At 41.0% G+C, this 23908-nt stretch overlaps 1 protein-coding gene across 1 annotated transcript in view; it reads right to left on the bottom strand.

Moving 5' to 3' along the window:
* SYNE2 (spectrin repeat containing nuclear envelope protein 2) overlaps positions 1-23908 on the bottom strand; it is a 177849-nt gene that overhangs the window by 112050 nt on the left and 41891 nt on the right. Inside the window, exons 17-40 of the mRNA XM_027895343.1 lie at positions 23644-23808; positions 22269-22442; positions 20365-20523; positions 19920-20093; positions 18880-19005; positions 18567-18722; positions 17699-17910; positions 17345-17420; positions 16625-16743; positions 15910-16033; positions 14879-15036; positions 14296-14443; positions 12549-13147; positions 11733-11912; positions 10924-11074; positions 9041-9199; positions 8179-8340; positions 5495-5596; positions 4131-4331; positions 2986-3151; positions 2111-2223; positions 1158-1360; positions 672-791; positions 270-558 (exon numbers count right to left, since the gene is read on the bottom strand). Of these exons, the coding sequence (XP_027751144.1) occupies positions 270-558; positions 672-791; positions 1158-1360; positions 2111-2223; positions 2986-3151; positions 4131-4331; positions 5495-5596; positions 8179-8340; positions 9041-9199; positions 10924-11074; positions 11733-11912; positions 12549-13147; positions 14296-14443; positions 14879-15036; positions 15910-16033; positions 16625-16743; positions 17345-17420; positions 17699-17910; positions 18567-18722; positions 18880-19005; positions 19920-20093; positions 20365-20523; positions 22269-22442; positions 23644-23808 (4236 nt within the window). The remainder of the gene's footprint in view (positions 1-269; positions 559-671; positions 792-1157; positions 1361-2110; positions 2224-2985; positions 3152-4130; positions 4332-5494; positions 5597-8178; positions 8341-9040; positions 9200-10923; positions 11075-11732; positions 11913-12548; positions 13148-14295; positions 14444-14878; positions 15037-15909; positions 16034-16624; positions 16744-17344; positions 17421-17698; positions 17911-18566; positions 18723-18879; positions 19006-19919; positions 20094-20364; positions 20524-22268; positions 22443-23643; positions 23809-23908) is intronic.

Here is a 23908-nt window from a genome sequence, read left to right as displayed (position 1 = left end):
TACAGTGGGAAGGACATGGCCACCAGCACCTTATAAGTTCAGTGCTGCTTCACCCAGAGATGCAGCAATGAATCTCATCTTCAGTGGGAAATAAACTATGCAAAATCCAAACAAAAAACACCAGACATCCCCTGCCCTTCCTCAAATAAGCCACGAAACTACAGGTCATGAGCAGTGACAGTGTCTTTCAGGGGGTATTGACTCATCAAGCATTCCCCCGGTATTAGCTCAAGCTGTGAGGTGAAAAAGGAATACACTTAACACAATACCTTTATCTGATTAATCCTTTGCTCTGATGGCAACTCACTTTCCTGGGAAGTCATTTTATCAACAGCCTCTTCAAGCTTTTTGATCCAGCAAGAGACATCCTGGGCGAGCTCTTCAAAATTTTGTTCCTCCACTGGAAGTCTCTCAGTATTGCCTACCATTCCACTTACATGTGTTACCAATGTGTGGTACCTGCTAATAAGATTACTGGCTTCTGAAATGGTTTCGTACTCTGTCAGCCCAGCCTCCCTCAAGGAATTTGCTAGCTGAGCCAGGGAGTCAAATGGTTTTCTGAAAAATAATAATAAAAAAAAAAAAATTAATAAACATCTACTTGTTGTAACAACATGGAACAATCTTGTTTAGAAGACAGTTCTTAGACAGAGACCAAAAAAAACCAATACCTCTGCATTAACAGTGTTTTATAGAAGTTTTCAAGTTTAGTCTCATCTTTATTGATCTCTCTTAGTTTTTCCTCCTGAGCAGTGAGCCATTCTTCCAAGGCCAAGCTGCTTTCTTCAAGGCTAAAAGTGTGTATAAATACAGAGTCAGGTCAGAATGAGAGGCATTACACAGCTAAAATCTGCTGACAGCAGTGTTTTGCTGAACAAGTAACATAAATATCACATGTCAGATCAAGCAACACTTAGAGCACAAGCTTTATTTTAAGGATATCAGTTCATGTCCCTGAAACTATCCATAGTTTCCATACAGGTATGCCATGAAATGAGAAAAACCACATGAAGCATATAACAAAACACTCCTTATCCTTTAAATAAATACCATTTTTTATAAAAGCAGGGTTGTTTGCCATTCACTATGGGTGTTTAATAATGAATCATGTTATACCACTTGTGATTAAAATGCCAGAAACTAAAGGAGCTTCTTACCTACTGAGCTGCTGGAGAGAAGCACCAAGTTCCTTTTCCCGTTTCTGACATTTGGAGATCAACCTTTGCAGTTCTGCTTCTTGATCTCTCACACGGCTGTTCAGGTGGTTAATGCTTGCTTTGGGCAAGTAAGGCTTCACTTTATTCAATAAAGTTTTAACCTCTTGGATATCTCTCTCTTTGCCTTCAGACGTCAGGAAGTGCTGAGAAAGAACACAAACACGAGATGTGTTTGCTGCAGTATAATGGATATTTATGTTACAAGAGTTTTTCAGCTCCTGTTATCTTCACCAACATTTTTTGTCCATGAAAAGTAATATATGTTAATTCACAGTTTGCTGACAATTCCATTTGCAAATGGAAAAGTTGCTGTTTGTAAAATAAGGACAAAGTGAAGTAGATGACTTGTTTTTTCTTCTCTACAGCACAAATATACACAGAAGAAACAGGCAAGCAGCATTCAAATCCAGCACTGGCATCTCCTGCTGCTGCTTAACTGTGATTACTTCTTGCAGACGTTGTGGCTTTTCCATCTGTTTTCTGTTGATTCTGTCTGACTCAATGAGAAAATCTGGCTACAATGAAATGAATGCATATTTTTCACATTTGAGTCCATTGGGAGGGTCAGAATTTCATGTTACTCTGTACATATTTGACTTTCTGCGTCTTTGAACACTGAAGGACTTGGTCAAGGTCCACTGACTTTCACTAACTACTGTTCTGTCTCTCACTTGCCCAAGTATGTCTGAACTTGAACACCGATACTTCATTTGAACTAAGGTTTATTTTCATTCCCCTTATTGTCCTAATGCTTTAAGTTACATGAAATGTTCTTTCTGCCTCAAGTTACAAAGCCACTGCTGGTGAATTCGCTCCCAGGAATAGTCTCCTGTGTAAAGAGTCAAACTTCAAGAACAATCAGCTTTAGAAATTAGAACATTTTAATTCTTTACCTTTAGCCTCTGTAGTCTTTCTTCCAGTATCGGTTTTGTTTCTGAGGAGTCAAAGCAGTCCTTCAAAGACAGCTGAGTGCTGCTGAACCAGTCATTAAAATTCTTGCACTGACCTGAAAAAAAGATACATTCCAATTTTCTTCATTAACTGTATCCTGTAAAAGAAAATCCTATTTAACATGAAGATTTCAGACAATTTACAACTGTATTTATCAGTGCTACTGTCAAAGGTTGCTTTTTACTGCAGAGAGTGTGATTGAAAATGCTGCAGCTCACATTTTTTTTACCCAACATTAACTGACAATAAACCTATCTGTTCACTGGGAAGGGACAGTCTGTTACACTCAGCAGTTTGGGTAAACAAGACCTGCAATAGCTTATTGGTAACTTTTCTCATTTCCACACAAATTAATATCACTTTAAAAATATGTAAAGATATGAGACCACCTTTAGGCCAAATTCCCCAACTGCACAATTCTGTGTCTGCTTAAAACAAAAAGCAATAACACTGTTCATTCTTAAACTAAACTTAAACTAAGTTTAAGTAAAAAATGACTGGAAAAAATAAAAACATTGGATTTCTGCATTTTTAAATCAAATATTCTGACATTTGTTCCTGAATTATGCTTTACACTTATTTTATCTATTTTTTTAAATGTAAAAATAAGAAACAAAATACTTTCTTCCAGACCGAGTGGTTTGTTGGGATCAAAAGCCATTTTCCCCCAAATCTTTATCTGGTTCAGAACCCCGAAGCAGTTTGAGGTATCGAAGCAGTTTCAGACATCAAACCAATTAACTGCCTAACCTTTAAGTCATTCTGGTGGTCAATGCAAAGCTATAAAGGCACACAAATGTGAAATGTGTTCGCTTACGGTTCAAAACATCAATAAAGTGATCCTGAAGCACATGTTTCTTGTTATTAAATAAGTCAGTGACACATTGAAGCTGCTTATTTAATTCATCCACATCAGGACAATCCGTCTCTTCTTGGAGCAAAGCCACATGGTGTTCTTGTTGCAGAATTTTCTGGTGTATCTCCTAAGGTTGAAAAAAACAGAGGACCATTTTTAAAAAGAAAATTTTGAAGGGTGAGCAGAAGTTCACTGCACAGAGATGCTTTAGGACAAGCTAGAGTTTGGCAAAAGGGTTTAGCTCTGCCAATGTGTCAAAATAATCTCTTCAATTACACTGGCATTAACAAGGCAATCAGGTGGTAGATACAAGCACAAAACTCTCCTTAAGCAGTGTGCACACCCCTGTATGCACACATAATCACCCAGGCATTCACTCAGGCTCAGTATGGCACCACACAGAATACAATATGTGCACAGTGACACAGTATGTTCCAGAGCATGTAAATACCTAGAAGTTACAGTGCTTAGCTGCCACAAGCATTAATTCCACCCCTAAATGCCTTACTCTCTATGTCAAGTCCCTGAGAGCTGAAAGATAACTTAAAGGGAGCCAGGAGAATTAATTAAAAGCTCTTTCTTCCAGTGCCTGTGATTTCACTGCCCCCAAACACTAGCAGTCTGACACCCAGGGAGTCCATATCCACTCACTGCTCCACAGGAGGGTTAAATCTTGCCAGCCTAAACCTCCAAGCAGGGACCTTGAGTTTGAGCAAATATTTGGCTGAAGTTGTTTACTGGGAGGTCCCCTTGCAGGCAGGCTCAGGTGGCACAAAGACATCCTCTATATATTAGCCAGTCTTGGAAAATACACAGCCCAGTGCCCCCACTGCTGCTTGAACATATCCTGGATGGAATATTGTTGTTGTGCCTAGGATTAACTATTTCCAACGGCTCCAAGGGTTAACTAACTACGTATGGTAATGCCAGTGAAAACATGCTTTTCTTTCATGTTTCTGGCAGTTTAAGGAAATATTCAAGCCAGGTTCATCACTTGAGTTATTCCAGCAGTTTACAACTTAGACAGCACAAACACTTCTGAAGACTTGCCCAAGAGAGAAATAACCAACAAATTTATCAAACATACATAATTTCTAGTATGTTACCTCTAATTTAGTAAAGATCTCTAAGGTGTCTGAAGGAGATAAAGCTTTTAGAAGTGATTCAGTCATTCCAATCTGTGTCTTGGCCAGATCAAGGTCTCCTTTCAGTTCTGTTGTGTTCACGGTGAGTTCACTGGTCCCTTGCTTTGGTGACAAGAGCTCTTTTATTAGCTCCATTTTTTGCACAACAGATGACCTGATGACCTGAAAATTGGAAATAAACATGCATAAATTATACTGGATTAAACTCCTAGAGTATTACAAAAATCCATGATAGACATAAAAAGAAATTAAATTATCCGAAACCCAGACATTTCAATCACAGTTTGTTCCAATTTGTTCCCCCTCCCACTCCACAGACTGAAAAATAATAGTATTTAAGCCCTGCTTTTCTGAGGACAAATAATCTCAGTCTGTCTTTATTAGCATATGTACCAGTGTTGCTTTATTAACAAATTTATTTGTCAGTCTACTCCAGTGTCTACTCTGAGCTGGATTAAAGCCTTACATGCTCTTCAGCTGCCACGAGAAGGAGGGTGGCAGCTTTCTCTGTAACACACCTCCCTGCAGGGATTCCATCAGGGCAAATTCCCCACAGTGACCCAAAAAACAGGCAAGGGCAGCAGAGAGGTGGGGAGTTCTGGATGGAGACAACTGACTAAGGAGCTACAGGTCCTTAACCTCATCCTTAAGGCTCCCACTGATTTGCATGAGGCAGGAACTCGGTGGGATTGTGGCCACACGCTGAAACACCACCCCAGGGACTCAGGGCATCTGGTGCTCCCAAGGAGCACAGTGTGCACAGCACAAGGTTGCTGAGTCCTTTCCTAAGCTCCTTAGATCACTTTACCCAGTGAAACTCCTCTGAGTTCACTGCCTGCTGAGGATGAACACAGAAATAGCCCATCAGGGTCAAGCTCAAGGTGCATCTGACAGACACTGCGATGGGATGCTTAGGGAACTGCTGAAGGATCAAGGCAGGGCTGCCATGGTCTTAGTGCAGGAGGATTTATTCTTTGCTTTGTGAAGTAAACACAAAAGGATGATGAGATCCATTGGGCTTTGTTGCTGGCCAGAAGCTCAGATATCAGTGATATTGGCCTGTTTCAGCAGGGCTGCAAAACACCCGGGTCAGGCCTTGGTCCCAACGAGGCACAGAAGCGACAGAGGGCTTTGTGTTTAAAATGACAGCTTTGGTTCTAACAGCTTGAGACAGACAACAAATGAAACGTCACTGCTCAGAGCCAACAAAGTGCCTCCAATACTCTTTGGGTAGAATTAAGTCAAACCAAGAAAATAGTGTGGCAAAGACAATCCTGAAGCAGGGCTGCAGTAATGACATATCAGCTATAAAAGCTTCTTCATACCTGCAGCTCCAGTGGAGGTTCATTACTGTTCAGAAGTTCTTCTATCTCAGCCACCGTGTTGTCAAATTTCTGGAGTTTCTGCTCTTGGACTCGTAGGCATGCCTAAAGGTGGAGAAACAACATTTGTGTTTTCCCTCCCCAAAAAAATTACATTTACGTGTTTCTGTTAGAAAAATTATATTAAAATATTCTGATTCTGCATTTTGGCATGTAGAGCTGTCACAGCTCACCCGTTTCCTGACTGTCATTTTAGCAACTTAGACATTTTTTTGTATTAGAGTCAGAAAAATTCTGTATTTCTCAGGCAAAACAGTCATTAATGCAAATTCAACATAAATTTAACAATCTCAATTATTTTGCTTCAAGTAAATTTGCAGGAAAAGAATCTTAATTTTGCATTCATTTCTTGCTGCTTCTGTTACAGGGATATTCTCAGACATTACAGACAAAGTCAAGAACTGGCATCCCAATGATGGTACAGATCACACTGTAGTATGGATGGGATAAAATATAACACACACTGTAAGCACTTTTTAAATATAAGTCCTCTCTATATTAAAAGACCTCTACTCATTTGAGTGGATTTTGGAACAAGTCAGTAATGTGCAGGTAAAATCCCAACTTCAACTTATGAACAGGGTAATCACATTCTCCCAGGCAATCAGCAGTAGGACAAGAGGGCACAGGCTTAAGCTCTGCCAGGGGAGGTTTAGGTTGGATATTAGAAAGTTCTTTACAGAGAGAGTGATCAGGCATTGGAATGGGCTGGTGGTGGATTCACCGTCCCTGGAAGTTTTTAAGATGAGGCTGGATGTGGCACTGAGTGCCATGATCTGGTAATCACAGTGGGGTTGGATCAAGGGTTGGACTTGATGATTTCAGAGATCTCTTCCAACCCAGTTAATTCTATGATTCTATGATTATCTCATATCCCCAGACCAATATTCCAAACTCCTTCAGGACAAAGCATTCCTCTGCAGTCTCTGTACAAGGAACCATCAAAACGTGCTGCAGCCCTTAAAAGAGTTTGCATTTGCAAGCAGGCCCACAGGAAAAAGCAGCACTTTTCTCACCCTGTTTATATCGAAATTATCTTTAAATACACAGTCAAATGATTCCTTACTCTTCTTCTGTGCCAGGCTTCTTGAACACACATGCACCAGTGCCCTGCTGGGCGGTCACAAAGGACCCCGGGTTTCAACCCTACGTAACACAATACACATTGACACAGTTGGGAGGGGTGTTTTTGTAATTAACAGATGTTTCAGGATCAACAGTAAAAAGAATAATATTAAAATGATAAAGGAACCTGATGCCCTCTGCATTGAAATCATTTTACAAAAATACCAACGCACTGGGTTTATTTTCCCCCATACTTTGCTTTTCCAGCAGATCACGGGAACATGGTTTGTCTGTCCCTTGCCCTCTTCTCCTGTCTCCTTTGAGAATGACCCCTCACAGATGCAGTGCAGCAACCTCAGCGCAGCCACCTCCAGCACAGCCCTTCCTAAGGGTCACACCGGGGGCACAGTCACCTCATGCCGGTCTCAAGCAGCTTCCAGGTTACAAAATGGCTCTTAAATGCAGTTTCCAGCTGGTGCCTTTTTGCTGGAGCCTTCAGGGACCTAAACTACCCCAGGTAAATTCTAACAACACACTGGTAAACACATTAATAATGTGACAAACTGTCCACCGCTGCCGAGTGGATACACCACTGTTTCCCTGGGAAGATCCATCCACAGAGAACACCTTGGCATTTGTCTGCTCTGCAAATTAAAACAAATGAGCAGTGCTAACAGTTGGAGGAAAACTGCAAATAAGCATAATAAAAACCAGGGCATCTGTAGCTTGTAAACACTGAGAAAAAAACTGCTCGCATATTTTCAAACAAGTGGATACAGGCTAGATTTATGTCTCAACCCCACTCAAGCAGGAAAAAGTCAGAAATTAAAATATTTACCCTCCATATGTGAAGCTCTTCAATGGCACAGGCCCAGTGCATGTGTTTTTACACCCAACTGCACTCTGATAGCAAGAATTAATGCTATAATCTGTGCAGAAAGGGCATGGGCAGCCCAGGCTCTGCTGATGTCTGCCCGGCTGCAGCCCCTGGAGACCCCCAGCAGGCAGACACTGCTAAGGCTGCATTAAGTTACACTGGGGAGCACACTGGGACAAGGTGAAAATAAACCATCTCTGCAACCTCTTCCTGAGCTGTGTTGCCCAGATGCTTCTGAGGCTCCAGCAACTCCACTGATTGGCAATTTCTACCCAGAAAACGAATCATTATCCTAGACCTCTTCCCTTTCTTCTCTGTGGAAATATGTGCACCACGGTAGCGTGGGCTCCAAAGCTTTCCAGGTCTTCTCTTTGCTCTATATTTGTACAGCACAAATGAACGAGGGGATTTTTCTAGTCTAAAGCAGCATTTGCAATGCTGCATTGACTGAAAACAATTTAGTACACCCATACACTACCTATGCATTAGTTACCAAGACCTGTATCCCCAGTGACAGGCAACACCTTCAGTGAAACTACCCACGCCGAGACAACTGCAAATGTTGCAACTTCCTCTCCTTTTCCAGGGCTGACATTCCTAGGCAAAATTTTTAGTGCATGTTTATAGTCCGAAGTCCGCATCATTGTTTTATAAATGAAGGGTAAAACATCTGCATTCAAATTACCTTCAACTGCGTGAGGTCCTCTTCGGTCAGGCAACGGTCTTCTGCATTCTTGAGCTCTGCATTTGCCCAAGCCTCGATCGTGCCAGATAAACTTAGAAGTTTGTCCCACAAAGCCTGAGCTCTTCCCAAATTATCACAGTAGTTTTCAGTCTTTTCATTGATCTAGCACGAGATTGATAGAAAACACACACACAGATTTCAAAAATGCTGAATTCTTGCCTAAAAGCAAAAGCAGCACAATAAAAATTGGAGCGAGATGAAAACACCCACAAAAACAAGTGCAGCAAAGAGGAGAAAAAAGAAAATCTCGTGTCTTCACAGTAAACTGGTCATGGAAAAGATATTTAAATCCCTGCCACACATGTCGCCAAACATACCAATCACAACAGCAGCTTGTCAGTTTTAAGGCAGGTTTAGGAAGGAGCCTTGCTCATTAATGTTTATCTACCCCCAGTAAATACCATCTAATCTCAGTATTGATGCACTGCTTACATCGGCAGTGGCAAACATGTCTCGCCAAAAGCACCAACAGTGTGATTTTCCAGATTGTCTCCCAAGTCTAAAGCCACAGAAGTTGTGATAGAAGCTCACAGATTCATGCAGAAGGCACAAATATTGCCTTTTTGCATTTCCTAGAATTATTTACTGCCAAGGAGTACCCACGATATTAGGCACCTGAGAGATCAGAAACATTACACCAGTAGACACTCTGCAAGCTTTGCTCCGGTAAACACTTGGATTTATCTCTTAAGAATCTCTGCCATGCTGGACTTAATTTATTCCAAATATTACACCCGTGTCAGAATCAATTACTATAATGCATAACAGATAAGACCACCCTGATAATTTACTTTTTACATACATCCAGCCATCTGTCCACAATAACGTTAGCCTCGTTCTCGAACGGGGGCTCCTCAAAGCTTCTCATTTTATTCAGCTGGAATTGCAGGTTTTTGCAGATCTGATTGATTTTGTCTACATCTTCAGAGTGATCATTAAACTCTTCTTTTGCCTCCTCAATCTGTGAAACAGACCACATGGATATTTAAGAGCATGTTTGCTTACAACAACTGATGGGCAGTTCTTTTCAGCTTAGAGAAACAACAACATTAAACAAAATCATCTGTTTTGTACACTGTGGTGAGACTAGGAATACATCCTGTGTTGTTATATCCCTGTCATGCAGACTGGAGTATTTCCCTGCTAGAAATCCATATCATTTTGTTATTTTATTGGGTGCAAAACAGCTGAGTGGGAACTATATATAATTTATTTTTAAGAGAGCCAAAATCACAGTTTGCTTTAAAAATCTTAAGTGCAAGATCCGTGGGGACTTCATATCCACACACAGAACCTCGGTTACAGAGATAAACAATGCACAGCGTCATCATCTGAGACACTATTACAAGTCTAAAAAAATACAACCCAGCATTCTGATCCCCAGGTTTTGAACTATTTAAAAAAATAAAAAAAAAAAAGCTTAAATCCTACTTAAACACAGCCATCATCAAATATGTCACTGCCAGAAACTGAAACAGCCCTTTTTCCTTTTTTTTCTCTTTAAACACTAAACTGCTCCTTTGTGTTTAATCGGAACGCCAGTGTTTACAAACAACATGGAAGCTTCCTGGAAAGGAAACACTGACCTCTAGTGCCAGCAGCTCTCCTTCTTTCCCAGAGACATTCTGGGAAATTACATCTTCCCACACGGACACCGCCAGCTGCTGAGCTCAGAGAGGGACGGCAGAGCAGCTCCCACAAACCAGAACAAAGCAGAGGACCTTCTCTGGTATTATTTTATATAATCCTAAATAACAAATCACCAGCACTTGGGGACATGACTGCACCGTGCCACAGCAATTTCAGAGCATTCAGAGATTCTGAGAGTGGGAAATGGAAAACTCAGGGTGAGAAGGAAAGGGCTGTTACCAGAGAGGGGTCTCCATACAAGCAGGGGCTGGGATGTGCAGGCATCTCCCCTGCAGCTGCAGCCCATGTGGTGTATGAGGGGCCAGAAGTCTCAGTGGTGGAACCAAGAAGAAACCCTCAGCTAAAGGGGGGCGGAACACACACACCCCATCCCATTGCCTGAGGGAAGAAACCACTTCCAGTCCTTCTTAAATTTAACCATCCCAGGCACTGCCTGAGAGCAAATCTTCCTGAATGACACAGGTGATACCTCATCAGAAAGCCTAAAAATAGGATCTGAACAAGCAGTTATATAACCCAGCCAGGAAATGTGAAACCTGTACAGTAACATGGTCATGATGGACACGCTGCTGTTCCCCTAATCCAACTATACCCAGTGGTTGTATTCATTTAGCCAAGAGGTTGGTTGTCAAATTTTTGTCTGAAAAGGTGGAAAACTTTAAACTAAACGAGGGGCTGTCCAGCAATACATTCTCATTCAGTATGAGTACCTCATCAAGTAATGTTAGAGCTACTGCAAATGTTTGCTACAGAAGATAGCTTGGAGCAAAATAACAAGACTTCATCCCATTTTCATACTAGATCATAGTTCTTCCAGGAGGTTTGGTGGTTTTTTAAATCCCTCTCATTTAACAAAACCTTGATTCATTAAGTGAAAACAGACTTAAATCAACTTAAAACAAAATAAGGGTATAGGGTCCCTAAATGTGTTTTGGAAGCCAAAATGAAAGCAAGGTCTGAACGTCTGCCCTAAAAGCTGAGGGTACAAGGACTCCCAGGAAAGGCTTTTCTTTCCACCAAGCTCTTGTCACTCACCTTTGTTATTAATCTGTTCAAATTCTCCTTCCCCATGTAAGAAGTTTGCTGTGAAAGCACAATCTCCTGTTTCTGGATGATGCTGGTCAGATTCGTTTTGCAGCTCTGGTATTGCTTCAGGAGCTCCAGAACCCTTGCACACTGCTCCTGGCTATTAAAAACAGACCTGTTATTTACGTCCTGAGCATAAAACTGCAGCCAGAACCTCCTGAATGAAAACAGATTATTCCCACTGACCCTGTCCATGACAGGAGAATTAACCAGAACTGTGTCAGTCCACGCAAAGCCTCTGGGCATCTTTAACCAACACAATGGAAGGGCAGATGCCCTGGCTGATCAATCATAGCTTTTCCCAGTCCCCACTTGCAAAGACTCATCAAACCAAACTCCTTCAGTCTTTTCCTGCATGAGAGACTTTTCCCAGCCATCCTCTTCTACTTGTTATAGTCTGACTTTTCTTTTGGAATGTGCTGGCATGAAACTCACAGCAAATACAGAAGATACCTCATTCCCAGCAGCAGCCACATTTTAATTTGGGATACTAATTAAGTCCAACACACTTCATTGCATACCTGCTAAATTATGAGACTGAGATGTCTTAAAAATATACAAAATTCATGAGCTTTGGTTGCAAACTTTGTTGTGCAATTCTTGGTTTAGTGATAGTTTACATCACCATAATGGAAACAGTCGCTACTGTATCAGTATTTCATTTACTTTAAAGAATAGTCTAAGGCTTTTTTATTGTTCGATTTTAAAAGCAAACTTCTTACTTATACACTACTATAAAATACAGCTTTTCTCCTTACCATTCAGCAAGCAAGAGCTTTGTATCCTCCCATAACCTCTCTGTAGCTCTGCACAGCTCATTTGCTTCCTCTGCCTTTTCCTCATTGATCTGTGGGAGCTTATTAGCAATTTCTTGCAGAGGTTTCATTTCAACAGCAGCACAATCCAATTCCTTTTCCAATTCTGTTAATGATTTTATCCTTTATTAGAAAAAAATGAAATACAGCCTTATATTAAAGTAATTCTTTGATATGGTTCACAATGTAATTATTAAGTTCCCTAAAAATTCATCCTGAGCTCCACGTGCTATATTAAATGACATCATAAAAAGTCTAATTTGACCTTCAGTTCACGTAATTTGACACAGGACTTCAGATGAGTCATGCTGACCTCAGCTCTTTGAGAAGGTAATCCAAAATCCTAAAAGGCAATTGGGTCTGTATGAACTTAGTGAATTAATCTGTATTAAAAGGCAAGTGCATTCTGTCTATCTTACACTGCAGAGTTTCACATCAGCTGCATCACTGCCTGACAAGGGGACGCACCTCCCTCTTTGACAGTTTTCTTGCTGAAAACTAAGATCACAACAATCAACCTCCTCCTATTTTTTCTTCCTCAGTGGTGCTGCAAACATACACATAGAGAGTAATTAAAAAGAAAAGAAAAATGGAGAAGGCTTCCTTACTTAGACTGTGATGGAGCAAATAAAACTATGCCCACAGCTCCTGTCAATGCTCCACAGATACTTCAAATTTCAGTGCTCTGAAGGAACCCTAGAAGGGGCCAAAGGCTGGACTGAAATTATGAAATTAAAAGAGCTTTAAAAAAGAAATCACCTTTTCTGAATAGCTGGAATGGTTGGATCCTTCAAGCCTATTTTGTTAATTCTGTCACGTAGATCCTGAATGTTTTTAAGGAGTTCACAGTTTTTTCTGGAAAAAATCTCACACAAGTCTTTTTCTTCTGTGAGCACCTGCTCACTTGGGGGATTGCAAACCGTATTTAGCTTTTCAGACAAACTCAGGACAAGGTTTTCACAGCAAGTCTTTGTCCCACATTCAGCATCTTCCAAACAGATATCAACAGTTTTCAGGCGTTCATCCAAACGTTTGGCCTCTCCTGCCATGTGAGAAACTTCTCGTGCAGCCTCACTCAAAGCTTTTCCCTGTGTTCCAGGATGTCCTGGGGGATCTGTGAGACATTTGATGGAAGACTGAATCTTCCTCAGTGAGGCCATAAAAGCTTCCAGATCTTTAAGGACTGTCTCGCGGATCTGCATTTTATTGCTCATTTCTTCAAGCTGGTTTTGATAGTAAATCATAATTTTACTTGCGGCTTGCAGGTCAATTGGATTAAATTCATCCCTTGCTGAGCTATCCAGGTGCTCCAACTGTTTGCACACTTCAATCTGATTTAATATGGATCTCTGTAGCTCCTAAAATCCAGAGAATGACCGACAGTGTTAGCAAGTGAAAGAAAATATATATTCTGCATTCAAATGAACCTATGACTGAAAACCAAATTACAGTAGCAGCAAAACAAGTGTCATAAACAGGGTGGTTAAGAAATAAAACCTATTCTGGACTTCTGTGGAGGGAAGGAAAAAGAAAAACAAAAAAAAAGCAAATAAAATGGTATTCCACATACAGGGAATTTGATCAGAGCTACTGAAAGCCCAGCAATCTCTGCAGTAATCAGACATGAAGGAGAGAAAGATGATGAGAGTCCTGGCACTGAAAGCAGCAGGCTCTCACAGCAGGACATCAGTCAGAGCACAGGCAAGCACGTGATATTTGTTACTCTGCCATCTTTTCAGTTCTTCGTGTTTTGCTTCTGCAGGAGACTTCCATGTGTTTAAAAATCTCCTGGTGCAGTCTGCATGGTCTCTGGTTACAGCCCTCAAAGAGCAGGGTGTCAGTGTTGTGAAACTCCAGCTGTGCAGTGAGCTGGGCAAAAAGTCTGTGTCCTTCCAGCCTAAAATGGTCAGGCAGAGAGTGCACTCTGCCCTACAGCTTGAGAGACCTAAACCCTACTGCACTGGAGAGCCAAGGGCACACAAACACGAACTTTCAGTCCTGTGGAGCTGTCAGTGTGCTCAGCCAAGAACAAAACAACATTCACCCTGCCTAATGGACCAGGGCCTCGGCATTAGGTATTGACAGCAAATGGACAATTACTGCATCCATGCACAACTTCCAAATCCATCCCAAGGTGTGCTCAGACACTGCACCAGATGTGACACAGACGGTTCAGATCAGCTCACAAATTAACACCACATTACGTAGATGGTTCCACAAAGTGATATAAGGCAGGTGGGAACACTGTAAATCTGCATCAAAGGGAAGTCCTAATATCAGACAAAATGCTGGTTTTTACAGCAGAACCTACTGAGAGTCCCTGGCTGCCTCTACAGGAACAATGACATTTAAAGCAAAGGGAGTAAAATGCTGTTACAGATTTTAGAAGGTTTAGGAAGTCTTGTCAACAGTCCCAAACTCCTGAATGAAAATCCCACGAAGCTCTCTACTTCCTAGACATGAAAACCTATTCTGGCTAGGGTGTGGTCTCTGCATCCTCCCTTACCTTCAGTTCCCTGTAAGCAAGATCACTGTTCAGCAGATTCAACTGCTGGATGTCCTTTTTCTTCAGCCGCTGATCCAATTCACGGAGAAGAATGGATTCATTTTCTATTGGCAAAACAATTTCCAAAGCAGTCCTCAAAGAGTTCATTCTGCAAGAAAGGTAACAAAGCATGGACTGGGAAGGCAAGCAAGAAAAGTCACTCTACGTTTTAAAGCACAAAAAGCCACAAAAATAATGTAATTGACTGTCTAACAGATCTAATCCTCCTCCTCCTCCTGAGGTCAAAGGAGTTTTTCTTTCATTAATGAGAAGAGCAGTGTGAATTGCTGTGAATTTAACCAGAAGATGAAAGGAAATAACAGCAATATATGGGAATACTGCAGAGTGATGTTAGAAAGATCTGGCTCTGTGCTTTTTAGGGAGATTCACATTATCTGCCACGTGCACATGAACCAAGACAAATCAAGAAAAGCCTAATTTTATGCAATTAAAAAAAGGTTAAAATCTTGCAGGTATTTTCTGGAACACACACTAGTTACAATGAAGTATTCCTTAGCTAATATCATAAAGTGTTATTTTATACCTGGTACTTATAATATCCTGAAGCTCCTTCCACTCTCCTTGTAGCTTGTTTCTTGTCTCAGAGACAGCAGCCTGCTGCACTTCAATCACAACATTTTCTAAGGTAGATGAGATGTTTTCCAACTGTGTCCAACCAGAACTGATTTCACTCTCTATCACCTAAGAGATAAGCAGTGTTAACTGCATTAATATGATCTTGTCTTTCTCAGTGGACTGGACAGTTCATAAAACTACAGTCACAAGAGGCTCTTACAAAAACAGTGAAAATACCACCTGAAAGTAGGATTATCTATTGTCTCTTTTTGCCTTTAAGACTCCATTTTCAGCTGCATGCAAATCTCTAGCAACTTCTTAAGATGAAATTTTCCATGTCAGATGTATGCCTTGGCTATATTTTATAAAGGGTTCAATAAATGTGGGTCAGCCATTCTTACCTCAAGAATGAAAATATCTCCACTTAGCCACGTTCAAAAGAAAAAAAACCCAACCAAATGTAGAACTGAACCAAGTTCTGAGATGCCAGTTAAGCTTTGTACTCCTTTCAAGCAAGGCCTTGAAAAACTGCAGTAATAAGCCCTCCAACATCAATACTGTGCCTTTTGTCACCCCCTTAAGGACCTCACAAATCTAATCGAGTTGTAAGTCCTGGAAAAGTTCCATTCCACACATACACCACTGCCACTTGATGGTTCAACTGTGCCAGTTCCTCCAGGCCTGACCATCTCCATCACTTACCATTCCTGCCCACAGAAAAAGCTGCTTTTTTTCCCCATTACACCTATTTTAGCTTGCAGGTAACAACCCAAGAGCCACCAGTTTCTTCTTGCAGCCACACTTGAAAAACTGCACTGCTAAGCAGGAATGCAGTTCTGCTGAAACCCAAACCCTTGATTTCCCTTATACTTCTACTAAACCTGGTTACAAGGATGCTCCTTTTCCCTTGGCACTGTGTGTAACACAGAGGGGTGAGAACTCCACATGAGCAAGTCACAATTTAGGCACCAACTACATTTTTAGAAGACAAATACTTACCTGTAGTTCAAGCAGCTTATTCTGAAGGCATGAAGTGCCCTTTATTTCTTCAGCAAAGCCAGATGCTACTTTATCTCTGCTGATTTGAATAAGCTCCTCCAGGTGACTTCTTTGTGTGTTATAGCTAAAGGAAGAGGCAATCACTTTCAGAGAGAACATTACTTCTAACTGAATGGAACATGGCAGGCTACGAGACTTGCTGACCAATAAATTACCATGCAAAATAAGCACAGTCTGTTGCAAATATATATTTTGACTAAGTCCCAAATGAATGGGCACAGATGAGGCCACATTAAAGAGATGAGATATTGCTCACCTGGCTAATTTTAAAGTATGAATGCCTGCCTGCATTCTCTAAATTCAGTTTTGTGAAGGTAAAATGTCGTTTCTCTAAAAACTTGTCACATTTTTTTTTTACCTTGCAATATTTGAGGTTATTAGTAAGGTGGGCACAGATTTGTCTGGCTCCAAGAAAAGAACAGAAGTAAAACTTCTACAGCTATAACTGTTTTTACTATAAAATCCTGATGTTTGAAGCATTTAGCTGCTGCAGTGCTTCCTTATCAATTACAGAGCAATATTAAGTAAACTGTAGAAAGAGAACAGAATTCTGCACAGCAAAAGTGCACCATATGTTTGGTATATTTAATTAAATGTGAATGTCTAGCATAGTATCGTCTCCTGATATACCTGTATTTTATTTTCTAAAAATTACCTCTCTAATAAAGCTGGTATGGCCAAATCACTGTCTTCCTCAAATTTCTCTGCACAGCTTTCTCCATTGTGATGTTTCACATCTGGTTCCAAAACTAGATCTGCAGTAGCTCTTGAGGGCTAAGGAAAATAAAAAGGTTAACGGTGACCTCCACATCATGCTGTGCAATAACACAGGGCACCCCAACAGCCATCTGTGAACTCCTGAAGGAAGGAATTGCTTGATGTGTCCCAAAGGAGATGGGAGATGCCATTCATGAATAGAAGATGTGTTTAAACTCAATCATGACCCCAAAGACCAAATTTCTGAATCCTTGCAGCCAGCTCATTCACTCTTTCCACAGATACAGACAAATACCTCTAAGTCTTCATTATTTTTCCTCCTTCTATCCTCTGAAACTTGTTCAAATTACTGGGACACTATGGGGGACGGCAAAATGAACTCAGCTTCTCACGTGGCTCTCACCTGAAAACCATTTTTAGCACAACATAGTGCAAGGCTGGGGACTCAAATCTCCTTGGGATGCCAAGTGCTGTCCCTTGCATTTTAATTTTTAATATTTAGCTAGTCCACATTCACAAGTATAGGGGGGTTTTGATTTCTGTGATGGGCCTGAGGTCCCATCACAATGAAAACAGTAGGAGAACCACTTTTTCCTTTTGGCAATCATCTCCCTTTGACGCCAGCACTGTTTTTCAACAATAAGTCTGGATTTCTTACCTCCTGTACCGAAAGGTTATCGATTTCATGAGAAGAACCAGGCTCTTCTCCATTCTCAGAAGCAATAATGGAGCTCCTACAGTTTAAAAGGAATTTCGGCTTAAGAACAAAATAGAAACACAAAGGGAAAAAAGAAACCCTAGCCAAAGATTAAAAACATTGCAGCTGTGAAGAAGGGTAATCAAACACTGTACTTGCCAGTTCATGAAACTTAATACTAAATATTTAAATGTACAGTTTGTCCACAGTAATGTCCATAGTAATGTACTTGGTAGCACATTTATAATATCACAAAATCCAGCTGTATAAATGATTTTTCTGAAGCCACAGCACATCATGCCCTCAGCCACCCACCCTTTGTGAGGTGCCTGTCCTTTCCCACCACGAGCCAGCAGTGCTGTGGAAGTATCTGCCACAATCTGCTGAACCTTCTCCAGCTTCTGTTCACAGTCTGCAGTGAGTGTCTGTAGCCCTGGGACAGTTCCTTCTGAGAGTCTTCCCAGGATTTTGAGGTCTTCTAATGACTTCTGAAGTTCCCTCAGGCTACCTTCATGTGAAAAAAAGGCCTAAACAAAGAATAATGATATAATAAACTCATGTTAATTCATGAGGATATGCAATTATTCACACACATTTTTTTTCCTACACTTGAAAGTGCAAGCTGTCAAACCAAGAAAGAAACACTTATTTTCCCTCAATTCTTTCTCAAACAGAGTCAGGACAGAAATCAGGATTTCTGGCCACATCTTTCCCAGCTGTATTCACAAGACTACACTGACTGCTGCTTGATTTTGAAATTCATTATGTTACTACAATTTTAACTACTTTGGTCCCAAGCCTTCTTCACCCTGACTGACATCAGATAGGCTGCAGATATGACAGCAGAAAAAAAATCAGAATTTTAAAAAAATATTCCTCATCAATAACTATACTTACGAGGGTAAAATCAAGATATGTAAAAATCTGGAAAAAAATGGAAAAAAGATACCATCTACTTAACGAGGAGTTGATTCTAAAAATATGCAAGAACACTAATATGTGCAGTCAAAAAAGGTAAAGAAATAATTTGGGTGGCCTCTTTGTTCTGGGTCTACATAACATAGAGCACAAGAGCCCCGTTTCACGAGAACAGGCTGCCATAATGTACCTAAAAAGGAGGAAGAAGGACAGCAAAGCATCCACAAAGGGAGGGAAGTGAGCAAAAAAGGAATGTAGCAGGTACCTCATGTTCCTTGATGAGCCCTTTGGTTTTATCCATGCTTAGGAGTTTCTTCTCTTTGCCTAACTGCTTATTGATTTTTTTTAAAGTTGCATTAAATTTCTTTTTCTCCCTTTCTACCATGAGCTGGACAGAGGATATAATTTCCTGACGAACAGCCTGCAAAATTCGAAACACACTGTTCCTGTGAGATGGTGAGACAGTATTACACAGCAAATAAAAACCTCAGAACATAATGTGACAAAAAAAGTGTTTTTTCTAAGATAACAGGCCTAATGAGAACAGACAGTGGATTCCTCTTCCTGGATTATCTCACCTCCCATCTCCTACGAACATCTTCTTCCACTACCAGCTTTGCATGATCAGATGAAACATTTTTTAGCCGTTCAGCTGCTTTCAAAAATTTCTCAAGGACTTTGTTGTCCAGAGCATTAAAAGCTTCCTGCAAAAAAGGCATCATAATGAAAAATAACCAGAACTAAATGTAACTTATTTACCTAACAAAATGACATCAGCAGCATACAAAGGCCATGCATAATGACTGTATACATCGCATGTATGGGCTGTGGTGGCCCTTGTGTGGGTGACTGCAAGAGCATTTTCCACCCCTGCACATCTGCAAAAGGCTGCAGACAGTTTCAGTGTGTGCTTCATGGAGAAAAGCAGGTGCTGATCTTGCAATTCCTCTTTTAGGGGCAAATTTGGCATAAAAGAAGGAAGATGAAGATCCCTGAACTCTGCCTCTTCTCTAGGGAATCTAAGTGGCCACGTCCCACGTCAGCAAGAGGGTGAAAGGTCTCCATCAGCAGGACGGGACTCTGCAAGGTGGCCTGAGTGAGGCTCTGAGCACACCCAGGCCTCGCTCTGCAAGACGAGACAACACAGATTTTGGGCACTCCCATTTTTGATGTCCCTTTTAGAGTTCCATGTTTTGAGACTGGACACTTTATTTACCAGTTATCCTTCTGGGAAAAAGAGGAGATTCGGTATTTATTATCACGCTTTAAAGGCCTGTCCAAGAATTCAGGCATGGGATTCTTGATGGGAATCTTAATTATTGATCAAGGAAAAAAAAATGGTTGTAGTTCAGAATATGATGAGTTCTGATAGAATGACGGAGTAATTTAAGACAGGGCACCAAATAAACTGCCACACAGATTTATGTTTCTTCATTCGAGTTGTCTGCCAAGTTAATAAACACTGACAGTGCTAAACCAGAAAGCTGAGAAAAGCCTTTATAGCTACCAAAAAAAAAAAAAATCTCATCTTTTCCTCACTGTGGTACCTTAAGACTTTTAGAAACCACATAGCACTGCAGAAACACTCAAATTCAGCAGGTTCAGAAAACAAACCCACCTCATATCTTGAAATACATTCTTCAGGGCTTAATTTTTGACTGACAAGTTGCACAGCCTTTGAAATGGAGGCCTCGAGCTCTTTCTGGGATTCTTCAAAATTGAGCAAAGCCTCCTTTTCTGAGGGTCTGTTCCCAGATTTGCACAGGATGTTGTTCATGTCACCCATGACAGCCTTGGAAGAAAGAGACTCTTTTCAGAGCATGCCTGAGTGTCAGTAATTACATAAAGTTATTGCTTCATCTCATCACTCAAGTTTTTCAAGTTGAGATATGATCTTTGAAATGTTCTAGATTTTGCCCTGGCAGAAGTCTGGGAGACTGATACCAACAGAACAAAACCTCTTCTATTTTATGTGACTGATAAGGAGTGTTCTTTATCACATAATGCTAAAATCAGAGATATCTCCACGTGTACAAGGTGCAGTAACAACAAAAAAGGAGTACCTCTAGTTTGTCTCTGGCTTCTTTAATTCGTGCCTCCAGCTCAGTGGTGTGAGAGTGCTGCTGAAACACCTGACTTGGAACGTTTTGCATCAGGGATTGCAATCTCTCTTCTGCTGCCACAACTTGTTCTTGGCACAAGGCTCCTCTTGCAGCCAAGCTCTGGTTGAACAAAAAGCATCAGAAGCCTTTAGAGTGTTTATGTCTCTTTGTTTAAATGCACTGAATGACAAAGCCAGCCTTGATCATGGATGGTAAATATTTGGTCAAGGAAAAGCTTTATATTCCAATTATGGTCAGTGTATTGCACTGCAAAATCTCTGTGAGGAGAGAAAGAAATCTGCTGCCATCCACAGGGGATTCTGTTTGCTGAAACCATTTCTTTCTGTCAGTGTGATACCTCCCATGTCTCTGCCTCAGAGCCAACATCCTCCCATCCAAACAGCTTTCCAAATGAGTGTACAAACCACACATTTGGATATGCATTGTCTGATCATGAAGTCATCCAAAAGTAAGCACATATCAAGGCTCAGCCTTTCTTGTGCTATTCAGTCCTAAAAGGCAGGAAGCAGCTGGGTATTTTGCATGCAGGAGCAGTGTGCCACGTTTGAATATTTATCATGAAATGTCCTTATTAGAGCTGTTCTGATCTATGAATATTCAACACATTTTCCTGTTTGAAGTTGTCAATTAGCATTCGTCTAATGATAATCAGTGCTTTATTCTGGTTCCTGACCTATTGGCACTGCAGGTAACAAGCAACACGATCTCTCCTGCTCCCAGACATGGAGATCCAACACCAGCCACATTTTTGGAGGCTTTATTTCATGGTGTCTTTTTGTTGCTTCGTGGTTTTTATCAGACTAGTGTCACAGTGCAAAGTGAGGCTTGTTTTATAAACCTATGCCCATGATTACAAAAAAGATGAGTAGATTCTTTTCACCACCTCACACACCCAGATCTGTCAACTAAACACAGTTCTAGAAGGCACAAACCAACAGTAAACTAACACTGATTCTGGTTCACAGGTATTGTAGGTAGATTTAGTGAACTGAAGAGTATTTCTGTTTAATCAGAGCAGTTGGACAAAGGAGCTTCAATGAAACACCTTCTGGTGGTCACCTTCACACCACTGGGTTATACAGGCCCTGCTGCAGAAACTCTAAAGGCAACATAAGACACAATATAAGACAGTGCTTCAGCTTCTCCAGTGCAAAGCTTGGCGTCTTTGTTCAGTCTCACCTTCACTGGCAGGTGAAGAAAATAAATCAGACTTTGTATTGAAGTTGCTGAGTTACATACACATATTTTCCCCTGCCACCTGCTGGGGAGAGTAATCCCTGGCAGAGAGATATGGAAAAGAGACTAGTGGAATTTCTTGTTAGAAGTTAATTTGTGCTTGCTGTGGATATTTAGAGCAATTGCCCATAAGCTGATATTCCCAAATTACCCCACATGCTGCTGAAAATACTTCAAGTATCCCAGGTTTTGACAGGTAAGCCTTGAATAAAGCCAAGTTGTCCCAAACCTCCTCCTTGCACTGGAGGGTAGATGATAAAAGCACTGTATGACCAGGAGAAATTCTCAAATTGTCAACTGCCCCGAGTGCTGTGCTGGACAGGAGTAATTAATATCACTGAAGAACAAGCTGCTGATCAGTGGCACCTAAAGCACTTCATTGGCACCTGTTTGTCATCTGGACAAGCTGACATTGGAAGATTCATTTACAGCTCATCTAGGAGCAGTCCTGAGAAATAACATCAAAGCACTGGCACTGTCTTGACTTTTCACCAGTCTTACAGCACAGAAACCACATCAATTCCTGCATCACCGATGATGGCTCATTCCACCCCAGCCACAAACCTGTGCTGAAATATGAGAGAGTATTTTAAGCAGTATTTTTTCACCTGCAAATGTTCCTCTGTCTCAGGTTCCACAGGCCCCTCGTGACTGATCTTGCCAAGCAGACATCCAGTCTCTGCTGCCCACCTCTCCACCTCTCCGAGGAGCTCCTCAATTTTCTCCAGGCTCCCTGGAAGTTCCTTGTTTTTCTCAGCAGCATTCATACTCTCTTCTCCAAGCTATAAATGAAGAGCAAAACAAGATGTTCATTCCCATCCCAGTTCATGGGTCTCTCCATTACCCTCCTCCAGCACAGTCACCACTTTCCAGCTTTAGCACCCAGCAGGGATCAAAGGAGAGATAAATGCCAAACTTATTGTTAATTAACAATGTGAGGCTCAGTTCCTCAACCCTGAGGGCAGGTGGGACGGTACAACTTGAACCCATTTGTCCCCTCCCCTCTAAGCAGCCACAGCCACACTACAGAGGAGAATAAACTCCTGGGCTGCAGCATCTCCCAGGTCACAACAGGGAATTGTCCAAGAGAACAACAGCTGATGTTGGCCAAATAAAGACCAGGAACTGTGCTAACAGTTTTATGGTTCTGGCAGTTACAAGCCAGAGCTCAAGCCTTGCCTTTTGATATACAAAAAAAATGTAATATATATGATGAGCATAACGTCCAAAGCAATGCCAGAAAAATAACTTCTGAAGTCCTTAAGACCTTTTAAGGTGTAAGAAGCCTCTCTCTCACTCATTCCTCAATGTATTTCCTAAAAGCATCTCTTATTAAGGGTTTTTTTAGCATCCCTCACCCTTGGGAATGTGTTTCCTCTGATTTTATTGCATTCTCACTAAGCTCATCTCCTATAAAAACACAGTTTACTGTCACAGCGGTACCTTTAACAAATGTCAATGAAAGGCTCAATTTAGTAAATTAAGAGCTCTAGCATTCCCAGGCAGAGTGAAAATGTCATTCTTGTGAAAGCATTCTAGGAAATGTAATATATGTAAGCATTAGGCAGGTAGTTTAGGAATTTATAGCAGCCTAAAAACCTATCAAGCCAGTTGGTGAAAAGTTGTACAACCTCAGAAATACCTGTGCATCAATAATTACTTTCTACTATCTGAGACAGAGATTGTAAAATTTAGCAAAAGCCCACAGGACAATCAAATTCTGCAATAGGATTTCCCTTCGTGAGAGGTTTTAAGATTTCAATTTAGAAATGAACATTTTCCATCGTATTATAAAGAGCACATAATAACTGAGTCACAAAGGCTTGGGATGTCTCTGTGTGTTCTCTGCTCCTCCTGTTTTAAAACTAGGAATATTCAGTTGACTGAAAGACTGATGAATCTCTGATTAGAAAGCTGATAAGTCTAGAAAATATGACTTTGAAGGCTGCATGGCAAAAGAGTCATACGAAACCAGTAACTCACAAAGTGTGTCCTCTTGATGAACTTTGCCCATCTCCTATTCAGTTTCTTCAGCTCTTTGGCAATATTTGATCCAACCTGCTCTTTGCTGACTTCGATGAGATAATTTCCAGCTTCATTTAAGGAACCGTGAATTGAATTCCTCTTTGCCAGGACCTCAGCAGGGATCTAGGCAGAGGCATTGAAATCATTTAAAGCAGAAAGCTAAATTTCCAAAATGAGGAACAGAAAAGCAACAAAAAACAGCCACTGTCCCTTTCCTTCCAGG

Source organism: Empidonax traillii, unplaced genomic scaffold (assembly GCF_003031625.1).
Source record: "Empidonax traillii isolate 1590-97213 ecotype Southwest subspecies unplaced genomic scaffold, ASM303162v1 scaffold457:size789790, whole genome shotgun sequence".
NCBI lineage: Eukaryota > Metazoa > Chordata > Aves > Passeriformes > Tyrannidae > Empidonax > Empidonax traillii.
This window is presented reverse-complemented; position numbering and strand designations above follow the sequence as displayed.